General features: G+C 38.0%; 1 protein-coding gene across 10 annotated transcripts in view; it reads left to right on the top strand.

Moving 5' to 3' along the window:
- The window catches only part of LOC124856805 (inositol 1,4,5-trisphosphate receptor type 1-like), a 119,116-nt gene that overhangs the window by 1,409 nt on the left and 95,543 nt on the right, over positions 1–22,164 (top strand). For all 10 annotated transcript variants that reach the window (XM_047347650.1, XM_047347649.1, XM_047347647.1 and 7 more), the window contains exons 2-5: positions 858–972; positions 5,968–6,038; positions 20,887–20,996; positions 21,577–21,663. In XM_047347650.1, coding sequence (XP_047203606.1) covers positions 881–972; positions 5,968–6,038; positions 20,887–20,996; positions 21,577–21,663 — 360 coding nt within the window. In that variant the 5' untranslated portion in view covers positions 858–880. The remainder of the gene's footprint in view (positions 1–857; positions 973–5,967; positions 6,039–20,886; positions 20,997–21,576; positions 21,664–22,164) is intronic.

Raw genomic sequence — 22,164 nt, 5'->3', positions numbered from 1 at the left:
CACCTCTTTCCACATGTTTGCTGTGTCCCCTTCATGACTTGTGGCAAACTGGACCTCTTATGGCTTTTGTTTAAACAAAAAACGTTCTTTTTGTGCCATCTTCCACAAAGATCAGATTTGTGGGATGAACAACTATAAGCTGTTGTATTGACAAATTCTCCCACCTGAGTTGTGGGACGTTGCAGCTCCTCCGAAGTTACTATGGGTCACTTGGCTGCTTCTATGATTAATGCTCTCCTGGCCCAGAGAGTCAGTTCAGATGGATGACCATGTTTTGGTAGGTTTGCAGTTATATACTTTTTCCATTTTCAGATGATGGATTGAACAGAACACCATGATATGCTCTAAGTCTGGGATATTGTTTATAACCTAACGCCACTAATGTTCACTAACAAACCTCTGAAGCCTTCACAGAACAGCTGGATTGCACACAGGCAGACTCTACCTACTAATTATTTGTCTTCTGAAGTAAATTTGAGTCACATGAATTTATTCAGGGGTACCAGTTTAGAGGTGCCCCAACACACATTCACAATTTTTCTGATTTTATTATTATTTTTTTTTTGGCAGAGAAATTTCTAAACCTGGTATTATTTTCTTTCCATTTTATGCTTATGCACTATTTTGGCTCTGTCAATCACAAGAAATCCCAAATAAAATACACCGAAGTGGGTTGTTTTAGTGTGACAAAATGTGAAAAAGCTCCAGGGGTTTCAGCCCTTTGATGAAGCACTGTAGATGATTGCAAATCTGGGTGTTTTTACATCTTGGTCAAACTCAGTAATAAGTAAAATAATTAAACACTAAATATTTTGTTTTTGTTTTTAATGTTTTATCTTCTTTTCTTCCTTTTCCAGGTGCTCTCTAATTGGTGTCAGATATGTCGGATAAGATGTCCAGCTTCCTGCACATTGGGGACATCTGCTCCCTGTATGCGGAGGGATCCACCAATGGGTTCATCAGTACCCTGGGGTATGTTTTCTCCAACTGGTCACATATATTATATATTGTGCATCAGAGCCTGCTTGTCACTCTTTTCTCTGTTCTTTTGAACGAGAGGTTTCATATTTTTAATGTGGGAAAGCACACTTTTTTTTGAAACGTTGTGTGTCCCTGAAAGAAAAAGCTAGCTGGGCTGTTACCTACCTCATCTCTGATGGTGTGAGGAGAAAGGAGATGTTGTCTTTAGGAATGTGGCAGCAGGATAGTAGGTGTGTAGGGTAATGCTCCATACAGCCAGACAAAAACACCGGTCAATCCAACATTCTCCTTGGCTTCTCATTGTGTTGCTCAAACTATTCAACAAATAATAGGATATTTAGTTTTCTGAACAGGAAATATAGTAAATGAAATATACCTAATAAATCAACCAATACTCTAGTGGATTTGTTCTTATTAGAAGCAGATGTCTTTGCTGGTATCAACCACTGTACAGGTGAAAAGTATCATTTGTAACCGAACCAGGGCAAACAGCTCAAAGTCCGGGACCTCCCCCCACCCTCCCTGCCGACTCATGAAAAACAGAACGACCCACAGCAAAGACTCAGTCATTATAAAGACATTGTGGACTTTCTTACATTCAGGCACTTCCCACGTATAGTTCTGCACACGCTCACGCAGTAAAACACACTTCTCTGCAAAAACTGTCATGAGAGTTTTGGCCAGCAGCCACCCACTCCACAAACAAATCCAACTCCGCTGCGTTCTTCAGATCATCAGCCCTCGAGGAAGAAGCTCCACAGAGTTGCTGAGAATGCTGTCAGCATCAGACTGTCCCCTTCTGAGCTGTTCCCAGTATCAAACTGCAGATCGGGTTCTGTGAGAGAGGTTAGATACGTTCACTGTGAACGAGCAGCAGGATGAGTTCTGGATGTTTAGGGGTCACACTAATCTGTTAGGTGTTAACAGCCAACCAGAAACCTCTGAGGTGAATGTTCAAGTTTCATGTGTCATCAAGATATTCTCACTTTATATCCAGGCTTGGCCAGCTTGATCCTTGGCCTTTAAAATGCTAAGGAGTAGTTGTTTCTATTGTACAAGTCCTGCTAAATGGGATGTGGGATTTGGCCTCTGTCCCAGCATGTGTTTTATAAAGGGCCAAAGCGAAATCTGCCTGAAAACGTTCAAGTCATCTTAGTGGTCATCTCATTTGGTATGTTTGTTTGTTTTGTGAAAGGAAAGATGGCGAAACAAATGCATGTGTTGGACGGGCAGCTGTCACTCAATGGTGATGGGTGTCTTTTAATGAGAGGATCTAATGTGGGATCCCATCCTTGTTATATAGCAGACCTTAAACTCCGCAACTGGCTCTTATTGCATTCGTAGATGGTTAAACCTGCCTTTAGACATGCAGAAGTGTAGATTTCTTCCCTAAATATTTGCAATTAGAGCGGGACAAAATCTCAAATTGTAATCTTCATCGTAAATTACATTCTTCATTAGGTACACCTCGCTAGTACAGGGTTGTACCGCTGGTTGCCTTCAGAATTGCCTTAAATGTTTGTCCATGCTTGTCCATGATGTGAATCTTCTTTTCCACCACATCCAAAAGATGCAGTATTGGATTGAAATGTGGTGACTGTGGGGACCTTTTGAAGTGCACTTAAAGTATCTTAATGTTCAACAAACCAGTTTTAGGTGATTTGAGCTTTGTGATATGGTGCATTATCCTGCTGGAGGTAGCCATGAGCAGGTGGGTACACTGTGGTCATATAGGGATGGATATAGTCAGCGACAATACGGGTGTAGGTTGTGGTGTTTAAAGAATGCACAGGTGGTACCAAGGGGCCCAAAGAGTATTTTAAAAGAATATCCCCCCCATAATTACTCCACCATTAGTCTGAACCATCGATACATGAGTCCATGCTTTCATGTTGTTTAGCCCAAATTTTGACCTTACCGTTTGAATGTTGTAGGTGAAATTGGGACTAATCAGACCGGCAACATTTTTCCAATCTGTGTCAGTTGTGGCCTCAGTTTACTGTTCTTTTAGCTAAAAGGAGGAGCACATTATGTTGTCTTCTGCTGCTGTAGGTTGAAGGTTTGACGTGTTGCAGGTTAAGAGATAGTATTCTGCATACCTGTGGTGTATCCATTCAGTATTTCAGCTATTGTTGCTTTTCTATCACCTTTCTATTACATCAAACGACTCTGCCCTTTGTTCTCGCCAAGGCATTTTCTTTAACACAACTGCAATCCACAGGATATTTTCTCTTTTTTTGGCCCATCCTTTGTAAACTCGAGGGACAGTTGTGTGTCAAAACCCCAGCAGATCACCATGTGAAACACCAACAACTAAGCCACATTCAAAGTTACTTAAATCCCCTTTCATCACTTTTTCTAATGCTAAGGTTTGAACTTCAGCAAGTCGTCTTCTCTTCACCATGCACTGATGTCTAAATGCATTCAGTCGCTGCTATGCCATCGTCTGATTTGTGTGCGACACAAAAATCACAAAGGACTGCTTTGATTAATTGATTTTAAAGGCAAATATTTTTTAAATAACCAACCCCGAATCCCAACATTGCAGAAGATCCACCCAAACAATCAGGAACACAAAAGTCATGAAAATCTGAGAATGTGTTAGAAAACCCCATGTCCATACTAAACAATTGGAACAGCCCAAATTTTAGGGTCACCAGTTTACAAGTTATTAAAGAAAAACAAAAACCTAAGCTAAGATAATGGTAGAAGAAAAGCAAAACGAAAATTGGTCTCTATTGGACTGGTCCATCATGGTGGAGGATGCAAAGCGGGATGCTTATGGATGTATCTCTGCATCTCATCACAGGAGCACAACCGCATTCTCCGTCCATTGGCCAAGGTAACATGGACACAGGCGGGAATATCAAGTGATGGTCTTAATTCACTGAGGTCCATGTTTTTAGATTAAACCCATGATATGCATGCCTGTTAAATATTACTGGCATTGGGGATGAAGGGCACCTTGTATAGATTTGAGTGGCAGAGATGCTAAAGGTCACCGAGACCTAGTTCTAGTGGACAACCTGGTGATGACAAGGAAACAGAACATTGAGAAAATGCCCTAGTCACTGTCTTTATGGTATTAAAACGGTATCTCACGTTTATCAGTTTAGTTTTCAGAAACATAACGAAAATAACAAATAACCTAACCCAACATCCAGGTGTGTTTTTATCTGCTTTGCATCAGTTAAGTAGTCCTTTAAAACATAATGTTTTCAGTATAAACTCCCAAGATGTTCAGTATGTGATTCTAGAGGCATTAAGAAAGTAATAAGCATTCCATCTTAAGATACCACCACAGTAAAATATTTGCTTTTAATGCAGAAAATTTTGTTGAAGATGATTTGACCATGTCCATTGTTGCAATGGATGATACCTGATTCAGCTTGTGAAACAGTCCATTCAGTTTTGACTTCAAAAACGTGGAGCTGAATGTATCAACAAAGGTTTAGGCTTCACTTTACAGGTGGGTCGTGGTTATTTTGGTTTGATCAGGGGTCGGAGTCTTTCAGATTTCAAAGGAGTCAACTGACCGAAATAGGAATCAGAACCACACATATAGGAGGAGGGAGGGTTTAACAGGAAATATCCAAACAATATAAATAGAATTGAATTTATGAGTTTAGTTTATCTCCTTTATGTATCCCAAGATAAGTTGGTTGTAAACAATATTGATGCACAGGGGTATGACATGGTTGTGTTAGCGGTATGATTGACATTATGTTTGTTGGAGAAGTAGGTCCAACAGATCCAAACTGAAGAGCGGAAGTCCTTTTTTGTCTCTCATGAATTTTGAGGGTATTTGTGTTCCAGCAGAGATAATAACATGGTGAAAGAATATAGATGAAAAAGTTCCGGTTTTTGGAGATAATAAAATGGCATGTGGTTGTTTTCTTTATGACTGCTAATGATATCAGACAATGTTTTCACTGCGTTTGTTGAATTTGCACATTGTGCAATGTAAGCTGCAACCATTATAGGAATTTCCAGTGAAAATAACATGGTCATCAGTGCATAAGCCTCCAGAAATACAGAGACCATCAATGCTAGTTGCAGTTGAGCACTGAGGTCATCTGTGGAGACTTCCATTCCTCCAGAGGAGTCACATACAGATCTTCACACTGTGGTTAAAAATGTCAGTAAGAGATGCACCAATCAGAGTTTTAGGCCTGATTTCCTGATACCTACTTCAAAGCTTTGATGTGCCTAATCTGATCTTGGTGATTACAGTTTCACTTTAAGAACTATTATTTAAAGCATTCAGTGTATTTTGTTATGCTCCTTCCTGCAGCAAAACAAAAGGAATATGGTAATGGATTTCCCCATTTTATTCAATCTTTAGCATACTTATTAGCTATTTGTTGAGTTTCTGGCACTCCCAAAATAGTAGTCATTGGATGTGTTCTTAACCCTATCTCTGAAATTTCCCAAACTGCCAATGTTTCCAAACACAGCATGTTCCATGACAGAGTTTCAAAGCTCAAAAGAATAAAAACTGATCCATTTTGCTGTCCTCCATTTTTGCCTTCTTATCTGTTAAAAGTGTTGCTCCCTCTCGCTTTTTTGCAGCCTGAATAAACCCTGACATGTCTCGACCTATTTTTGGAAAATACAGTTTTCTTTTAAATACCTTCTTATACCTCTGTGCTTTCACTGCCTTCAGTTTTGAACACCTGCCTGATAGTAAATAGAGCTGGATTAGAGTCTTCCTCACACAGAAACAGCATCTACCCTGAACAGGGCTGTCCTCAGCGCAACCTGGTAGAACTTTCATGTGGTGCATTGATGGATCAGTAACTAGCCGGTCATGGGTATGGGCTGATCAAGAAGAACATTGTCCGATTAGGTCAACAGCCTAGTTCTTTATGCGACTTTACAAAAGCTCCAAACACAAAACTCAACTTTTCTCCAACTCAGCTGTGTATTTTACTGTATGATCGGGAATGCTGTTCTTTACCCTTATTATTTGTTTTATTTTTACAGCTTGGTGGATGACCGCTGCGTTGTCCAGCCTGATGCCGGAGACCTCAACAATCCCCCAAAGAAGTTCAGAGGTAAGAAGCACAGACTCGACTCCCCTTTTATTGTTGTGCTCAGGCGTTACAACCCTAGCTGCAGTGTGTTGACGCTGCAGAGTGTGTGAGAGACAATGCTGAATGTGTTGTGCTGCGTCTCTGTGGTGACAGTCACAATGTCTCTGCCCACTGGACTTCAAACAGACCTGCCTTTGTCATTGTTATTGATGCAACAGTGTGTGTGTGAGTGTGTGTGTTTGTGCACATATATGCCGGCATATTTATGCATGTGTTCATTCCCTGTGCGTCCAACCAAGTAAGGCCGGATGGGGACAATCATTACTGATGCCGGTTAGTAGAAATGACAAAGCTGCCATATTTGTAAAAACCTTGAGCTTTTGCTGAACTTCCTATTATTAGCTGATATACAGGAATTAAAACTTGTGACCCATAGTTTCCAGACTGGAAGTTAATGTCACTCAGGAGGCATGCCCCAGTATTCTACTACGAGCAAAGGTGCAAATGTTTTAGACCAGAATCTCCTCATTTCTTTTTATCTTGCTTCCAGGGGCCCAATTGGTCCTCATCAGAAGGACTATTATTATTATAACTTTTTTTTGGGTACTTCAGCTGTTTTTCCAGAGATTTTCTGTCAAGCTTCCTAAATTTCCAGATTTTATTTTGTGGCTGATTTCCGATCTCTGGTCTTTGTAAAGCTTTGACTCGCAAATACAGATTTTGGCCGATTCTGATTTCTCTTTAAGAACGATAAGATGTGAGAACGTGAGGTATGTATTCCTACCATGGGCAGTCATTAATTAATAATATTAGGAGCAGAGGCAATGTCATACTCTGTGTGTGTGACAGAGGAGTTCCTCTGTCAGTAAAAAGGGTTTGACTAGTATGTTAAAACAAAGACAAAATCATAATGGAGTTAACATTTAAACTGGCTTTATCATCTTATTTTAGCAAGGCTAGATGACTAAACTAGCTCTCTCATTGTGGATTCTCCAGATCAGTGGCTCACAACCTTTTTTCTATGATGGTCCCCTGTGTGAAAGTTTTTTTTTGAGCCAAGTACCCCATAGCTAGGACAAGTTTTGAAAAGCAACACATAAAACACATTGCTCTGCCATTATTGATTGATTTATTAAACTTTGTAACTAATAAACAATAATTATCAAACTAAAGTGGGGAAAGAAAATTGAAACACTTAAACACCTTTAAAACATTAAAATAACATTTAATTTAGTGATGGCAAAACTTTAAGAAATAAGGAATGGAATGCAGTCTAAGGTTTGCCAGATAAATTGTTGCAGTTTGACAAATTAAAAGGATAAGGTATGAGGAAACTTAAAGAGAGAACCCTTGCTTGAGGACATGATTATACAAACTTGATATACAGAAGAGAACACATACTTAAAATACTTGTAATGCTTTTATTTTGTAGACCAAAGCATCTGAACTCATGTGCTTTGTCAGTTGCCATAGTTATTTCATCCACATTACTGCACTTGTTCTTTTTTTAAAGCTTGTGGCAAATAATATTTGCTTATACACTTTTTATACACTGCATAACCACACTTCTACCAGTGTCTCCTACTTAGTGTATTTTTCAATTAACATATATTTCAGTTTACAGTAGCTGAAATAAAGTTGGTCAAAATCACATTTTTTTCCAGTCACACAAAACCGGTTTTTCTCAATCCAAACAACAAACTTCAGGTTGCCAGCACAGTAATGTGGGCTGTTGACTAATTAAAGACCAGATTACTCGTGGGTGTCTCGTCCTGTGAGGAATTCTAAAATAGAGTAATAATGGAGGAAACTGTTTATGTAGGCATCTGTTTAGATAATTTTATCTCAGAACCCATCATGTGTTTGTGTACACAGCTTTCACAATCAGGGGTTGAGAAATAGCCTTTTAAGTGCTAATTTAAAATGATAATTAATAGGGGTGCACCGTTTGATTGGCCGGCAGATCGATCCTTAATTTTAGGTGATCGGCCGAAACTTAAACCAATCTTATCCACCGATTTTATCTACCTCTGAAAGGTCTGAAAATCGCCCACTGTCCCCTTTTGCTCTGTCGTGAGAGATTGCTGACTGACAGACCCACCAGAGAGTGACGGTTTTAAAGAAAATTGTTATTGGACAAAATTAGAATTGGCAGGTCAGGCTTTTTAAAGATTGGTGATCGTCCAGAAAACTGCAATTGGTGCACCTCTAATAATTAGCAGTTCACTTTGAAGAGATTTCTAGGGCTGTAAAAACATTAACCTGTGACAATAAATGTTTCAAAATATAAATACTTGGTTGAAACCTGGTTAATTATAACAACCTGATGTACAATCCAATATTAATATTGCACACTCTGATAAAAATGGTGTTGCGACATACGCTGTTGTGTAAAAGTGTCTGCCCGTTTCAGGATTTCTTCTGTTTTTGCTTTGTTGTGTAATCCAATAAATTTTGATATCAGACAACGGTAACCTGAGTAAATACAAAATGTAGTTCTTTATGAAGATTTTAGTTAATAAGAGAAAAAAAGCTTTCCAAACCAACCAGTCCATATGTGAAAAGGGAATAGCCCCCCTTGATAAGTCATGATTATCTGTGCTTAACAACATTGTTTTAGTTTAGTTTCACTAATCACACTCAGACATGATTACTGACCCTGACATGAGGCAGGCTGAATTTCTTTTAAAAGCTACACATCATGCCCTTATCTGAAGACATTCAAGAAAAGAAGAGAAACATAATTGGCATCTATTAGTGTGGACAGAACTTACATAGTGCTCTTCTAGTTATACTGACCACCCTGACTCTTCCCCCTAGCCATGTTCACAGATTAAACCACTCTATAATCATACAGAAATGTTGATGAAACTCCTATTTTTAGAAATATTTAGAAAGTTAATGGCGCATTTTTGTATGTTTCGAAGCACAAGTCATTAAATGCAACACTAAAAACCTTTTTAAACTTGGATAAACCTTTTATACATACTGATTATTTGCCTTGTTTTCAGTCCTATATCTTTGTGTTTGAATCGTGTTGGAATGTATGCCTTCCACATGGGTAATGTGATTATGAATATATTATTTAATATTACTTATACTTTCATATTTTATAAAATAATAATTCGGTCTGTTAAGAGTTGTCCTGTAAATACCAGCCCAATAAGGCTGTGGTATTAGGACAAAATTGAAAGGGATGAGCCAAGCTCTGACATTATTGAACTGCATAAACTCTGCACACACATGAAATGAATTCACACAATTTATTAAGATACAAGAATTTATTAACAAAACTAAGGGAACTCAAAGTCAAACATATTTCAATCAACAAACTCTTACTATGCTAAAACAACTCAACTAAACCACCAAGCAAAATTTAAAGAATAAGGAAGACTGATGGGCTATGTACAATATAAACAAGTTGATCTAAGATGGTTGAAAACCATAACCGAAAGAGTGATGCAACATTACCATGCAATGTTTATGTTAACTTAGGCAATAATTGGTATACCTTCAAGCAAGATCAGATAAAACATTATTTTAATAAAATAACATTTTAAAGAATGATTTGCTGAATTAAACCAACTTTTTGGATGACTAATTCTCAACGGTGTTTAATTAGTTGCTGTTATTTATTAAAATAATCTTTAGGAAATATTTTGAAAAAGAACCAAACCTTTTGGATAAATGGGTCTTAATGGTGTTTAATTATTTATCACATTTAGTAAAATAATATTTAGGGAAATATTATTTCCTACATTGGAAACCAACAACTTTCTGTGTAAACAATCTTCAGCTGACTCATAAAGTGGGCGGGCACGTGTTCTTAGCCGTTAGCAGTTGGAGCTAGCAAAATAAGCTTATAGCTGGTTACCAGAATTAAACAAATACCTTTTTAAAATACCACTAATAAAAGGGTTGAAATGCATAAGCATGGAGGGCCCGTTATGGCCGATCTACTGTGTTTAAAAACCATCCTTTAATTAAAGTTTGTCTTAACTTTAAAAACACAACACAGAACACATCATTAGCTGAGTTTCTCAACACAAACAAAAACAAACATCATTAAACGAACATTATTTAGATTGTTTAGGAGGAGTTCTCCTGGGTGTTGAGGGAATCATCCACGTGTGGGTAAACGAGGGTTAGCTTGCACCTAACCTCTGTAGCTTTGGGGAAAAAACACCTTGATTATCCTTAAAACATTTGGAAAAATATTCAGTAGACTCAGGCGACAAAAGTGAAATACCTAGAAGGTTGTGTGTCCTTTTTACATCTGGTGTAAAACCAACACAGCATATCAGAAAAAGACAAGAAATCCTGAAGGAGAAGGTCCGGCCATCAGTACATGACAAGCACACTTGGGTTATGCAGCAGGTTAATGATCCAGGCAGCTGGTTTAGCCCAGCAGTCTTTAAACCATTAAAATAATTTACCTCAAAGTGCAGTCATAATGAGCAATTCTTCTCATTTTGTGGAATGATATCACACTGAAAGTATCATCCTGATCTACACAAAAATGTATTTTTTTCTTTTACTCACACTCCTCTCTACCAACTGTTATGAAATTCAACCAGCCTTTTACATAATCTTGCTGGTCGACAAGCATGCAAAACACACTGCAGTCATACTTCCACCCCATCAGAGGAACTACAGTTGTTTTTGAGCCCAGATATAAAGAAGTTATTTCACTAATTGTGATGTTCTCAGACTCTTACTTATTATTCAGTTTTTATATATTTCTTAGAAAAGCACACAACACTCAAAGTAAAGATTTTGTTTAAATCTAAAGATCATTGCATTTAAAATTTAACATTTGAAGCTTTTTTAGTTTCATAGATCACAATTTTAATATTCATATTGCTTGTCTGAAGATGAAATCAGGAAAAAAAATGGAAAGAAGGAGGACGGTCATTTTTCAGGAGACATGCATGTGTTGACATGTTGCTGCTGCAACCTGGTATGACTGAGTAGTCTCCACCTAAAGATTGCAATGTCTCGCAACATTTTGAGCTGTAGTTGATTTGGGGTGAGTGAGATTGATCAGGCACTATTATAAGTCCTCATAAAGTCAACTGAAGTTCAGTTCCTTTACCTTTCCTCTCCATGGCTATATCCTGTCTGAGTAAGAAGATTACATTAAGATAAAGCCTGTTTTATTCCCAAATCAGACTGTGGTAAACAGGGTGGGTTGGACTGAACCAATTTAGAGGTTTAGGGGGAGGGGACTACCACTTTGTCAGTTGCTCCACTAGTTCCATAGTTCAGGCAACTCTTGACATAAAAAACAGTTGCTGCCTAATAACAATGTAGTAATAGCAAAGTCCCCAGCTCAGATATGAACTCACAAGGTGAAGATTTTCATTGTGATTTTATCAGTGTGGAGGAGAAAATCAGGAGAAATGTTATTTAAAAGCAGTAACCTGAAGACCTAACAAACCAGGACCGTAACAATGGACTTAGAAGTGCCCTGTGGAGAGTCCGGTCTGGTTGTTAAAACTAAATTTCTGTTAGCTTTCAGGTAGATGTCGGTCACACCACCCAAACTCTAAAGGCCCTTTCAGATTATAGTTTAGCAAAAAATAGGGAACCACAAACTACACATTACAGATCACTTCTTCCTTCTATATCAAACAAGTTAATCCCACAAAGATCATGAGCACTGTGTGCTTTCAGATCATGCAGCTGGGATTGCAGAACCAATGGAGACTGGCTTACAATTTACAGCATTCACCTGAGTGATATGCTTAAGCTGTTTATTGAAGGTTTTCAATGTATCTGCCTGAGCTCTTTGGCCATAGAAAGCCACTTCAAGCTAATGTCAATATGGTGGTTGGAAGAGAAGTTAAAATGCTGATGTACAATGAGATGACAACTGCAGTAAAATACAGTTTTGTTAATTTTTCTCAAACACTGACAAAAAAAATAGTTTACTGTGAGTAAAATGGGGCAGAAGGACTTTTTGGAGAAAGGTGCTGTTGATTTATTTAAGAATGCAAACTGCAGACATAAACAGATGTTTGTACTGACAGGGAATGCATATTATTTAAAAACAACAAGAAAACAACAAATTGTCTAAAATGGGAAACTGCTTGCCTCTGCACAACTGAAACCTGTAGTCGGTTTTATAGTCACGCTGCAATCCCATAGCTCAGGGTTTCTGCTGAGCCTGTGGCATAAACAGTGGGGGTGTGCCCCATCCATGTGTGTTGTTCCTTTCCTTAAAACTAAGATTCAGCATAAGCACTGGTTTATCATCAGGTTTTTGGTGGGTGAGCAGAGGTCTTCCCTCATCACTTTGAACTTTATCCACTTTTTCCCATGAAGCTCAATCCTTGTGGCTAAGTATTGGTGCTCACTCCATCTTTATGATGCTGTTGAAACAGGGCTACAAATCAAATCGGCATGTTAGTATTGCAAAGGTCTTTCTTGTTGGCAAAAAAAAATCTGGTTTATGTGACTTTCCATTAAAACAAGCTCTAGTGATTCTCTGAGCTACATAGTAACTCAGTACAGTATATGGTAACCTGTGCAGTGTCTGGCTTCGACAGGCTGTCAGGCGCATCAAAAAGGTATGTTATAAAATTACGATTGGTTTGAAATAAAGTTAAAAAAGACCTAGTTAAAATTTATCAAGGCTAGGGCTGTCATTTATAGGTTTTCTAAGTATGTTTCCCAATGTTTAACCATCTTGCACCATGTAATTCTGCTCTTTTGTTTTATGTGCGTGTGTGGTTTTTGTTTTTTACTCACAACATGTTTTCTTTGTGTAACTACAACATGCATGCAATATATGCTGTTTGTTGGAGTTCAGGAGTTCCCAAGGTGGCTGCCCTTGACCCAATTAGATCATTTCAGATGAGAGATGAGCGTCCTGAAGAGAAACAGAAAAGTGTTTGCACATGACACTATAATTACTCCAATTAGGCAACTTCCAGAGAGATTAGCTGTAGTCAGCAAGGGTTTAACAGAGCCCCAGTCAGTTTTATCAACTGATAACTGATTTGAAACAGATGCTTTTATGAAGCTGTGGTGAAAATAATACATTAATCCCTTCAAAATGATGTAAAAATCCACTGCTAGTGTCCTCTGGGCGTTACTGTCACTGCTGAGCTATGCGTAACATTTCCTCCTGATGTAAACACAACTCTCTCCTCACCATTATAATCTCTCACATGAAGCCTGTATCTGCACTCTGAAGCATCTGCTTGGCTAACAGTGTGCTGAAATACCGTGGGATACAAATCACCGGTGGCTCATGGGTAAAGCCGTGCTAGACCTAATGTTGTGATCATTATGTCATGCAAAAAAGTTTGGTATCAAAAACACATGACCATTTTAAAGTGAAATATTAACAATTAGTTTACCTCATGTAAATGAGGTATCGTATTGATACTGATTGTATTTTCAGTCATGCTTATTTGAATAATAGAATCAGAGTAAAACAAAAGCTTGAAAGCTGTTTTGACATCTTATTTTAACCCTGAGTGTATTATTAACAATCAATAATTTCAGCTTCAGAAATATTTATTTAATTAAAACTTTCACAGTTGGAGCAACTTCAGGAAACTTTTAGGTCAATAATCTCACTTGAACACAATGGAGTCCTCTTAAATAATCAGTCCTCACACAATAATAATAATAATGAAGAACCTTGACCTTGTGTGGTTTTTTACAGTACCATGAAAATGTGTTTACCACTTATATATATTTTAGATCTTTAAACAAGTTAAAATGAAGTAAAGATGACCTGAGAGAATGAAAAAAGTAGTTCTCAAACAATGATTTCATTTACTACTGAAAAACTAAACCCAACCTGGCCTCATGTGGAAAACTAATCGCCCCATTTATTGATAATTTAACTTTGATTTATCACAATGTTTAGTTCTATTTTACTAGTCCCACTTAATAATATCAGAGCTGTAAAATCAAGAAATCAGTTTAGTAGACCCTGACTAACAACATGAAGTAGGCTACAAAGACATTTTAACAGCAACACATGACACCATGATGTATAGATTTACAAGACCAAAAATTTGATAAAAAGTAATTGGTATCTGTCGGTGTGGATAAGGTTACAAAGCCTTTTTAAAGGGTTTGGGACTCTCAGATATGTGAATACTCAGATGTGGCCAGTCTACCGCAATTATTCCAAAAGGGTGTCAACGACTCATTTAGGAGGTCACAAAAGAACCCAGAAGAGCATCTAAAGCACTGAAGGCATCATTGGCCTCAGGTCTCCAAGGTAAAAACAGCTACTGACCAAAGCAGAAGACAAAGGCCAGTCTGACGTTTCAACCTTCTTGGAGGTTGTGCATCCAGTTAAATAATGAGTAAAGCTGACACAGCATTTCAGAAAAAAACGTCATCCCTACAGTCAAACACGGTGGTGGTAGTGGGATGTCTTGGGCTGCTTTGCTGCTTCAGGACCTGCTCTTTAGCAGAAAATGTTAAAGGAAAATGTCTGGCCATCAGGCCATGACCTTAAGGTCAAGTGTTCCAAGAACACTTAAAGTTCTTGGAACTGCCCCAATTTTCTCAAACACTTGACAACAGTGGTTGCCAAGGGTGGCACAACCAGGTATTAGGTCTAGGGGATGGTTGCTTTTTCCACACACGGCCAGGTTGGCTTGCAAAGCTTTGTTCCCCTCAATGAAAAATATCTTTTTAAAACGGGGTTTTGGTTTAACTCTGGTTATATTCGTTCAATACAATTGGAACTTGGTAGTGTGGACAAAAAAGTATCACGATTACCACGGTATGGTTTCAAATTAAAAATTCTAGTTTTAAGATAGTATCTGTTTCAATAAAAACGTAAATTACTCATTTTAAATCTCTTATTAACTCTTTAAATATTAACTGATTGGATTTATTAAAAAAATGATACATTAAACATAGAATTTCCCGAAGAATTGCACAACTTTATGGCTATATACCGACCCTTTCTCATGTAGCAATATATTGAATAAACAAATCCCATTTGCAGAACTGTTTAAAACTGCAAATAAGTTCAAGTACAACCTGAAAATAATGCAAATAAAGTTACACCTATAGTTGCAATCTCTTCCCCATCTTGTAAATTTTTACAAGATGTACGAGGTGGCCCCACGTACTGCCTGTATCGTCTGTCTTATTGAATTTTAAAACCAACCTTTAACATTTTCTATTTCTCAATAAATTACTTAAATTGATTTACCGACCCGAACTAATGCCAATACTTTTTCCCAGCACTGCATGCATGTCTTAATAAGACTGAAATAGTAGCAGATGCATTTGTAAAAGATGTTCTAAACAATGTTGCATATACTATGTGCAGTAAAATAGTTATGGTATAGAGCTGAAGCTGTTAAGTCAACATATTCTGCTTTTCTAAAGGGGGGGGATTTCTGTTTTTTCTGATTAAGTCCTGCTGAGATGAGGCATGTCTTCCAACAGGGGGTCCTTGTCAAAATGGCAGCATATATAAACTCAATTAAAACAAATGTTCCAGAAAACCTAAACAAAAAAAAGACAAAATACAAAGCATAACGCTATATTTTAAAATGCGCCGAATAAAGGTAAAACTTGTGTAATGTAGAACAACTGTCATATAAACTAGCAGCTTCGTATCTTTTATGGCAGCTGGATTATAATTTCATTTTTCAATTTTCAACATTCTGGAAAAAGTTTCTCAGTACTTCACCCCAAAATACTTTTACACAATTTCAATTTTCAAAAATGGTTATGATTATTTAATTCATCACATTATAAGTCATTCTTTATATTCAAATGTGTTAGTATTAACTTCTTTAGACTTCTTTAAAAATGCAGCCTGAAGATTTTACATGTTATTTTCCACCATTTGATTTGTTGATTGGCTTAATTTTTAAATTGTTGATGTTTTTTTTATATATATAAATACAGTAGATAGTAGACTGCTATTGATTATTGTATTTAAGTTGCTTCCCCAGGTGTTTTCCTGCTTTTGAATTTTGTATATATATTTGTTTTATTATTAGTAGCCATTATGTTGATTTATTCAAAACATTTAAAAACCAAACAGAAAAAACGTTCCTCCTTCCCTTTAGTCCCAACTGCATAATTTACCAAAAACGATGAAAAATAAAAACCAGTTTTGATTAGTTCAGCATTTTTGTTATTAAACTAGCAGCATGTGTTGGCCTGCTCGTGTCCATATCAATTCCTGGCTAATTTATTTAATTCATACCACTTGTGTCAGCTCTGAAATATTAAAACCTCACTCAGCCCACCTCAGTTTATTGCATTTCACCACCTTACCGGCTCACAGCTGTTGTCAGAGCAAAGTGCTGCTGCTGTCAGAGACACACAAGAGAAAATCTGCGTGGTTTTACTGAGTTAAACAGTAGAAACGGTTGTGTTTCTGTCAAGGTCTTGCAGGGAAAGTTCTGCTTTTGAATCAGTGATGATTAGCTGCTTCCTTTAGTTAAAAATATCTGAAAGAACTGCCCTTGTCAGTCTGTGTAATGTAGATAAAGCAGAGAGCTTGGTTAGATCTGTAACAGAAGTGTGAGCAGGCCTCCCTGCTGGTTGCTTGGTTTTTAAAATCCTAGGCAAAACATGCCAGGAGTCTCTTCAGATCTCTGATCTGCTCCAGATGCTTTTATGACTGCATGACCTAAGCTGTAAACAGTGGACATCGACGAAGGGTTAATGGGAACCTCTGTTAATTTCCTCCTGGAAAAGGTTTTACCCACTGTGTTAAGAACGTTGAAACTGTACAATTTAATGAAATTATTTGAAAAATAAAATAAAATTTTAAAGCAGAATTTGGAATTTATTTGAAAAGTTTGAGTTAGGGTCATTGTCCATTTGGAAGACCCATTTGTGCCCAAGATTTTACTTCCTGGCTGAAGTCTTGAGATCTTGTTTTCTTCTCATGAGGTCATTTTTTTTTTTGTAAAGCGCAACCTCGTTTCCTGCAGCAGAAGGCCTCCAGAAATTAAGGCATTTGTCACCTTTTGCATTTGTAAACTGTAATCTGAGTTTTTACGTTGCTCCGGTAGCAATGACTTCTTCCTTTCTGAGTGTCCTTTCAGCCCAGGACTCTTTAGCGACACTCTTTTCTAGCTGAAGTCAGCGTCCTCACAAGGCCATTTGCTTTTGTTCTGGGCTTGATTTTCACATTTTACACCTAAACACATCCATCTCTGGGACACAGGACCCGTCTCCTTCCTGAGCGCATGATGGCTGGACGCTCCCATGCTCTTCGTCCCTCTGTATCAACGTTTGAACAGATGATCATAGCACCTTTAAGCATTTGGAAGTTGAACTCGAAAATGAAACAGGCTTGTGCAAGTAAGGCAGGAAAAGTTTATTTCGATTTATTGTCAGACTGTGAAGAAAAAAAAAGGTTCTGCTTCTTTTTATACCGTGTATGTAAATATGTGGTTTAAACTGTAAATGAAGCATTAAACGTACCCTCTGACATCCTTGGCTGTCATGTAACCCTCTATGGTCTCTGTTTTACATTCTTTCACTCTGTCTTCATCTTCCTCATTTGTCTTTTGCTTCCTTTTAACTGTTTTCTTTACTGAATTATGCATCAGTTTGAAGTAAAAACTTTGTCTGATGAGAAAAGCCACTGGGGGAATGGGGTTTGCATGGCTGGAGAAGATTTAGGTTACTGAGGGAACAAATGGTGTGTGTGAAATAGTTTGAGGAATTCAGAGGGAAGGAGAAGGAGGGATGACAGAATATCGAAGGGGGAAAAACAGGGTGTCCCCACCCTCTCCCCCTCTCTGAAAGTCCTCTAACTCCCTTTCTCTCGGCTGGCCTTATTTGGTCATGTTACTGTGACTCCAAATGAAGTTCAGAGACACAGAATGGGGGCAAGGATGGACAGATTGTTCTTTTCCTCCTCTTTTCACCCTCTCAGCAAAGAAAGAGCAGTGCTCTGATAGGAGATAAAAATTAGAAGAAAGCCAGAACTCAGAGGGAGGAGACAAATTCAGCTCTGTAGGGGAAAGTAGTTCATCTGTTTCTGCTAAACAAAACCTAACTTTAATCCAGCGTTAAAATACTGGCGAGTTGCAGAAGAGGAACTCTTCCGGGACACAAGAGGAACTTTTCTAAAACGATGTCCACATGCAAATATAAGGCCTGGTTTCCCTCCTGGCGGGTTTCTGCACAGCTTATGAAAATGAACATCACAATTAGGTGCTATTGATAACGGCAGCATTTCCTCGTTGCCTGTGGTTACAAGTGACAACTGACCACACCTGCCTTCAATGCCCTTTTACAATGCAAACAGAACAGGGATGTCTTTCATCTTTTTTACAAGGTGATAGTTGGTGCCGTGTAACCAGTCTGTGACCACATTTAGGTGATCTGGTGTAGGTTGATTGCACACACAGAAACATGCCATCTCTTCCCCGTCACTCCTCTCCAGAGCAGAGAGAGGCCTTTGATCTCTATTCAGGAGAATTATTAATAGGCACACGCATGGCCGGATCAGGGTACATAGAGAAGTGAACGAAGATGGTTTCCATTTTTTTTTTTTCCGGACTTGGCTTGGAGTTTTGTACTGTTGATGTTTTATGATATGTTGTTTTGGGAGGTTTCCTATTGAAGCTCCCTTTACATTTATAGAATAAGTGATGAGTTTTATTTCGGTAGAATATTCTCACTCTAAAAAAAATGTTAAAATCCAACTTTTAATTTGAATGCATTTTATTCAGTTATTGTTTTTTTTTTTTTTTCAAAGCCCTTTGAAAACTACACTTTTGCTTAACAGCAATCAGTGTCAAAGAGCATTTAATCAATCATCTAATGTTTTTGGTTTCCTTGGGGTAAGACGTGACACAGAAGCATGTTTCTCTAGCTCACTCTTCAACATGGGAAAGACAAGAAAACATGCCATTCAAGTAGGCATATGTGTGTCAATCTTTAGTCAGAAAAATCGTGTCTTGCGTATTCTTACTTCTTGAACTTTGTTACATGACAACAAACTTCAGTGTATTTTTGGGGGTTTTATGTGATAGACCAACACAAAATAGTGCTTAAAGTGAAGTGGAAGGAAACAAATGCATATCTTTTATTTCTTTACATATTTCAGTCAGTAAAAAGTGTGGCATGTATTTGTATTCACTTGCCCTGTTCTATTGTTTGTAGAATCCCCTTTTGATGTAAAAACAGTTGCAAGTCTGCTGAGGTGCGCCTCTACCAGCTTTCACATCTAGAGATCAGGGCACATATTCACAAAGATTCTCAGAGTCCTCTCAGGGAGCTCCTATCTAAGCCTAAAATGTCTTGCCAAGGACTTCTAGCTTAAGAGTGATTCTGTTCTCTGCTGAGAGCAACTCAGAGCGACAGAGATTCCTATCTTAGTGAGGCGGTGTGGTTCACTTTGTTGCTAGATATGATGCTCTCTTCTAAGAGCTGTGATTGGTTGTTAAAAGAAACAAACAAAAAAACAAATGTGCTCCTAGTAATCAATGGAGAGAAATTAATCGATCATAGAATTTAGACTGGATTCAGAAATGTGTAAATCATGATGATAAAACTTAGCAAAACGAAATTAATTGTCACCCATCAAAATGTTTAAATGTAGTTTATTGACATGCTCGTCATTGTTTTGATTTTCTTCTTATGTTTACTCACCATGCTGGTTGTTTTCATGGTGCATCTGTCTTTAGTTTAATACTAATATTACAATTCAGCATTTTACTGTGATCTCCTTGTATGATGAGGTTTAGTGTAGTAAAATGACCAAAACAAAACGGAGAAAAAAAGGTGGAGAAAAATGAACTGGACAGAGGAGCAGAGCCTGCTGGTGGAGGTGAAGAGAGGAATGTTGAAAGGTGAATTTGGTCCGGAAATCACGGTGAGAACAAACAGGCATTCCCTGCTGTGATCAGAAGCTAGAGAGAAGATTCCAGCCCACCAGAGAACTTCTCCACAGACGGAGGAGCATTGTAGATGACCACTTGGCTACTGACATGATGTACAATACAGCATGTGCTTAGATTATTGTATGTATATTACATGGCTTGTGGCAAACTTCCATTGTGACTTCTTATGGCTTTTTGTTTTGCCACTCTTCTATAAAGGCACATTTTGCCATTTGAAGTGAACAACGCACTGGTGACCCACTGGAAACGGGCGACATTCTCCCCACGACCCTGCAAGGATTAAGCTAGTATAGAACACAGATGACTGAATGTACAACTAATATTTATCTCGTCAAGCCACTCTCCCACCTGAGCTGTGGATCTCTGCAGCTCCTCCACATTTACCGTGGACCACTTGGTTGCTTCTCTGATTAATGCTTCCCTTTCCTTGCCTGTCAGTTCAAGCTTTTCAGTAGAGTTGCAGTTGTGTCATAATTTGTGATGAGATATTGAAAACTTAGCATATTGTTTTTTTAACCTAACTCTACTTTAAACTTCTCCAAAGCTTTTCCCCTGACCTATCTGCTGTGTTTCTTGGTCTTCATGATGATGATTGTTCACTAATGTTCTCTAACAAACCTCTGAGGCCTTTAGAGAACAGCTGGATTTACACTGATATTAAATGTGACACAGATGAATCATTAAATCATTTTAAAACAAAAAGATATATGGTAAACAAGGCTGGAAAAGGACCTAAGTCTATCTTGCCACCAAACAGAGTGAAGAGGGTTTTAAATAAGATTTGAGTAAATCTCCAATGGTCATTGTTAATCCAATGTGAGACTATGCTGCTGCAATAATAGATACGTTTATTTCAAGTATTTTTTGCACATCTTCACCAGGGTTGCCGTTAATTGTGTATGCATTTCATATTTTCCCCCTTTTCCTGCCAGTGTGTGGTTTCTATTTGAAATGAATTGAGCTGAACTGAGGAGTTTGTGCCTCATGTTTCTGTGCAGACTGTCTGTTTAAACTTTGCCCCATGAACCGCTACTCAGCCCAGAAGCAGTTCTGGAAAGCAGCAAAGCCTGGAGGGAACACGGACACAGTGCTGCTCAACAAGCTCCATGTAAGCATCAGCTCACAGCTACCACAACACACAACCCAGCCCTTATGTCTTGCAGTTAAAGTACATCTTGAAAGCAGATTTTAATACATCTTGTAAATAAATTGAGGTGTGAATGAAAAACGTTTAGCTTCCCTATTAACTGAATGTACAAAAGTGTTTACTGTGCTCTCAGCTGTAGGACTTAAAAGCATTATTTCTTCTGGATATTTGGAGGTAGAATCCTTCTAAGTCCTTTTATAGACATTTTTGTGAACCTTTCACTCCTACAATCATACCTAACTGCCTTAGATGCTTTCCTTTCTTTCTTTCCACTGAAATACATTACCCTTTAAAGCAATCTGTTCGACCAAACTGTCATAAAATGGAGAATGGCAATTTTTCCTGTGGATAGGTGAGGCCAGTATTCAGTTCGGTTGTTTCTGCTGAAGATCCAAGATTTGGTTAAGACTTTCTTTCCTGGGCTTTTTGTTTACAACAAATACGACTGGTTCTTGGAGCACATTTCTGTAGGACTGAAGGCGATGAGCTATGATCTTGTTGGTGCAATTAATTTTGTCCTCCTCTCTTTTTTGAACCCCAGCACGCAGCCGACTTGGAGAAGAAACAAAATGATTCTGAAAATAAAAAGCTCCTGGGAACTGTGATACAGTATGGGAATGTCATTCAGGTTTGTTTCTGAGAAATACCTGCCTGTATTTTTTGTGTAAGGTACATTTTATAACTGTAGGAGTGGGGTTGGTATAATTAGAAAACTATTCCAAAATACCTAAATCTAAAATGTTCTTGAGCTTGAGGGACTCTGAGCACACTTAAACTTCTAAAAATAAAAATAAAACCCATGCTAACATGGTGAAGATATGCTATAGAGATTTCTTTAAGTGCCCATGAAACAACATGAGCTGAAGAGGCTCTTCTGAAAACGCTGAATCAGACCAAGTGTTTACCAAAAAGATCTTTACGAAAAGACTACTTCATTTTGGATCCAACTTTCATACAGTTCAGGTCAGATGTTTACATACACTCACCATGGCCATGAATGTTGCATTAATTTTTGGCTTTTAGTTATTTATTTGAACCATTCTTTTTCCAGGGCGGATTGATGACGCAACGTGCAACTTCAGTGAAGAAGAATTTGGTTCACAAGTCTAAAATTACTCACAGAGGTTGA

This window comes from Girardinichthys multiradiatus, chromosome 20 (genome assembly GCF_021462225.1).
Source record: "Girardinichthys multiradiatus isolate DD_20200921_A chromosome 20, DD_fGirMul_XY1, whole genome shotgun sequence".
In the NCBI taxonomy this organism is placed as follows: Eukaryota; Metazoa; Chordata; class Actinopteri; order Cyprinodontiformes; family Goodeidae; genus Girardinichthys; species Girardinichthys multiradiatus.
This window is presented reverse-complemented; position numbering and strand designations above follow the sequence as displayed.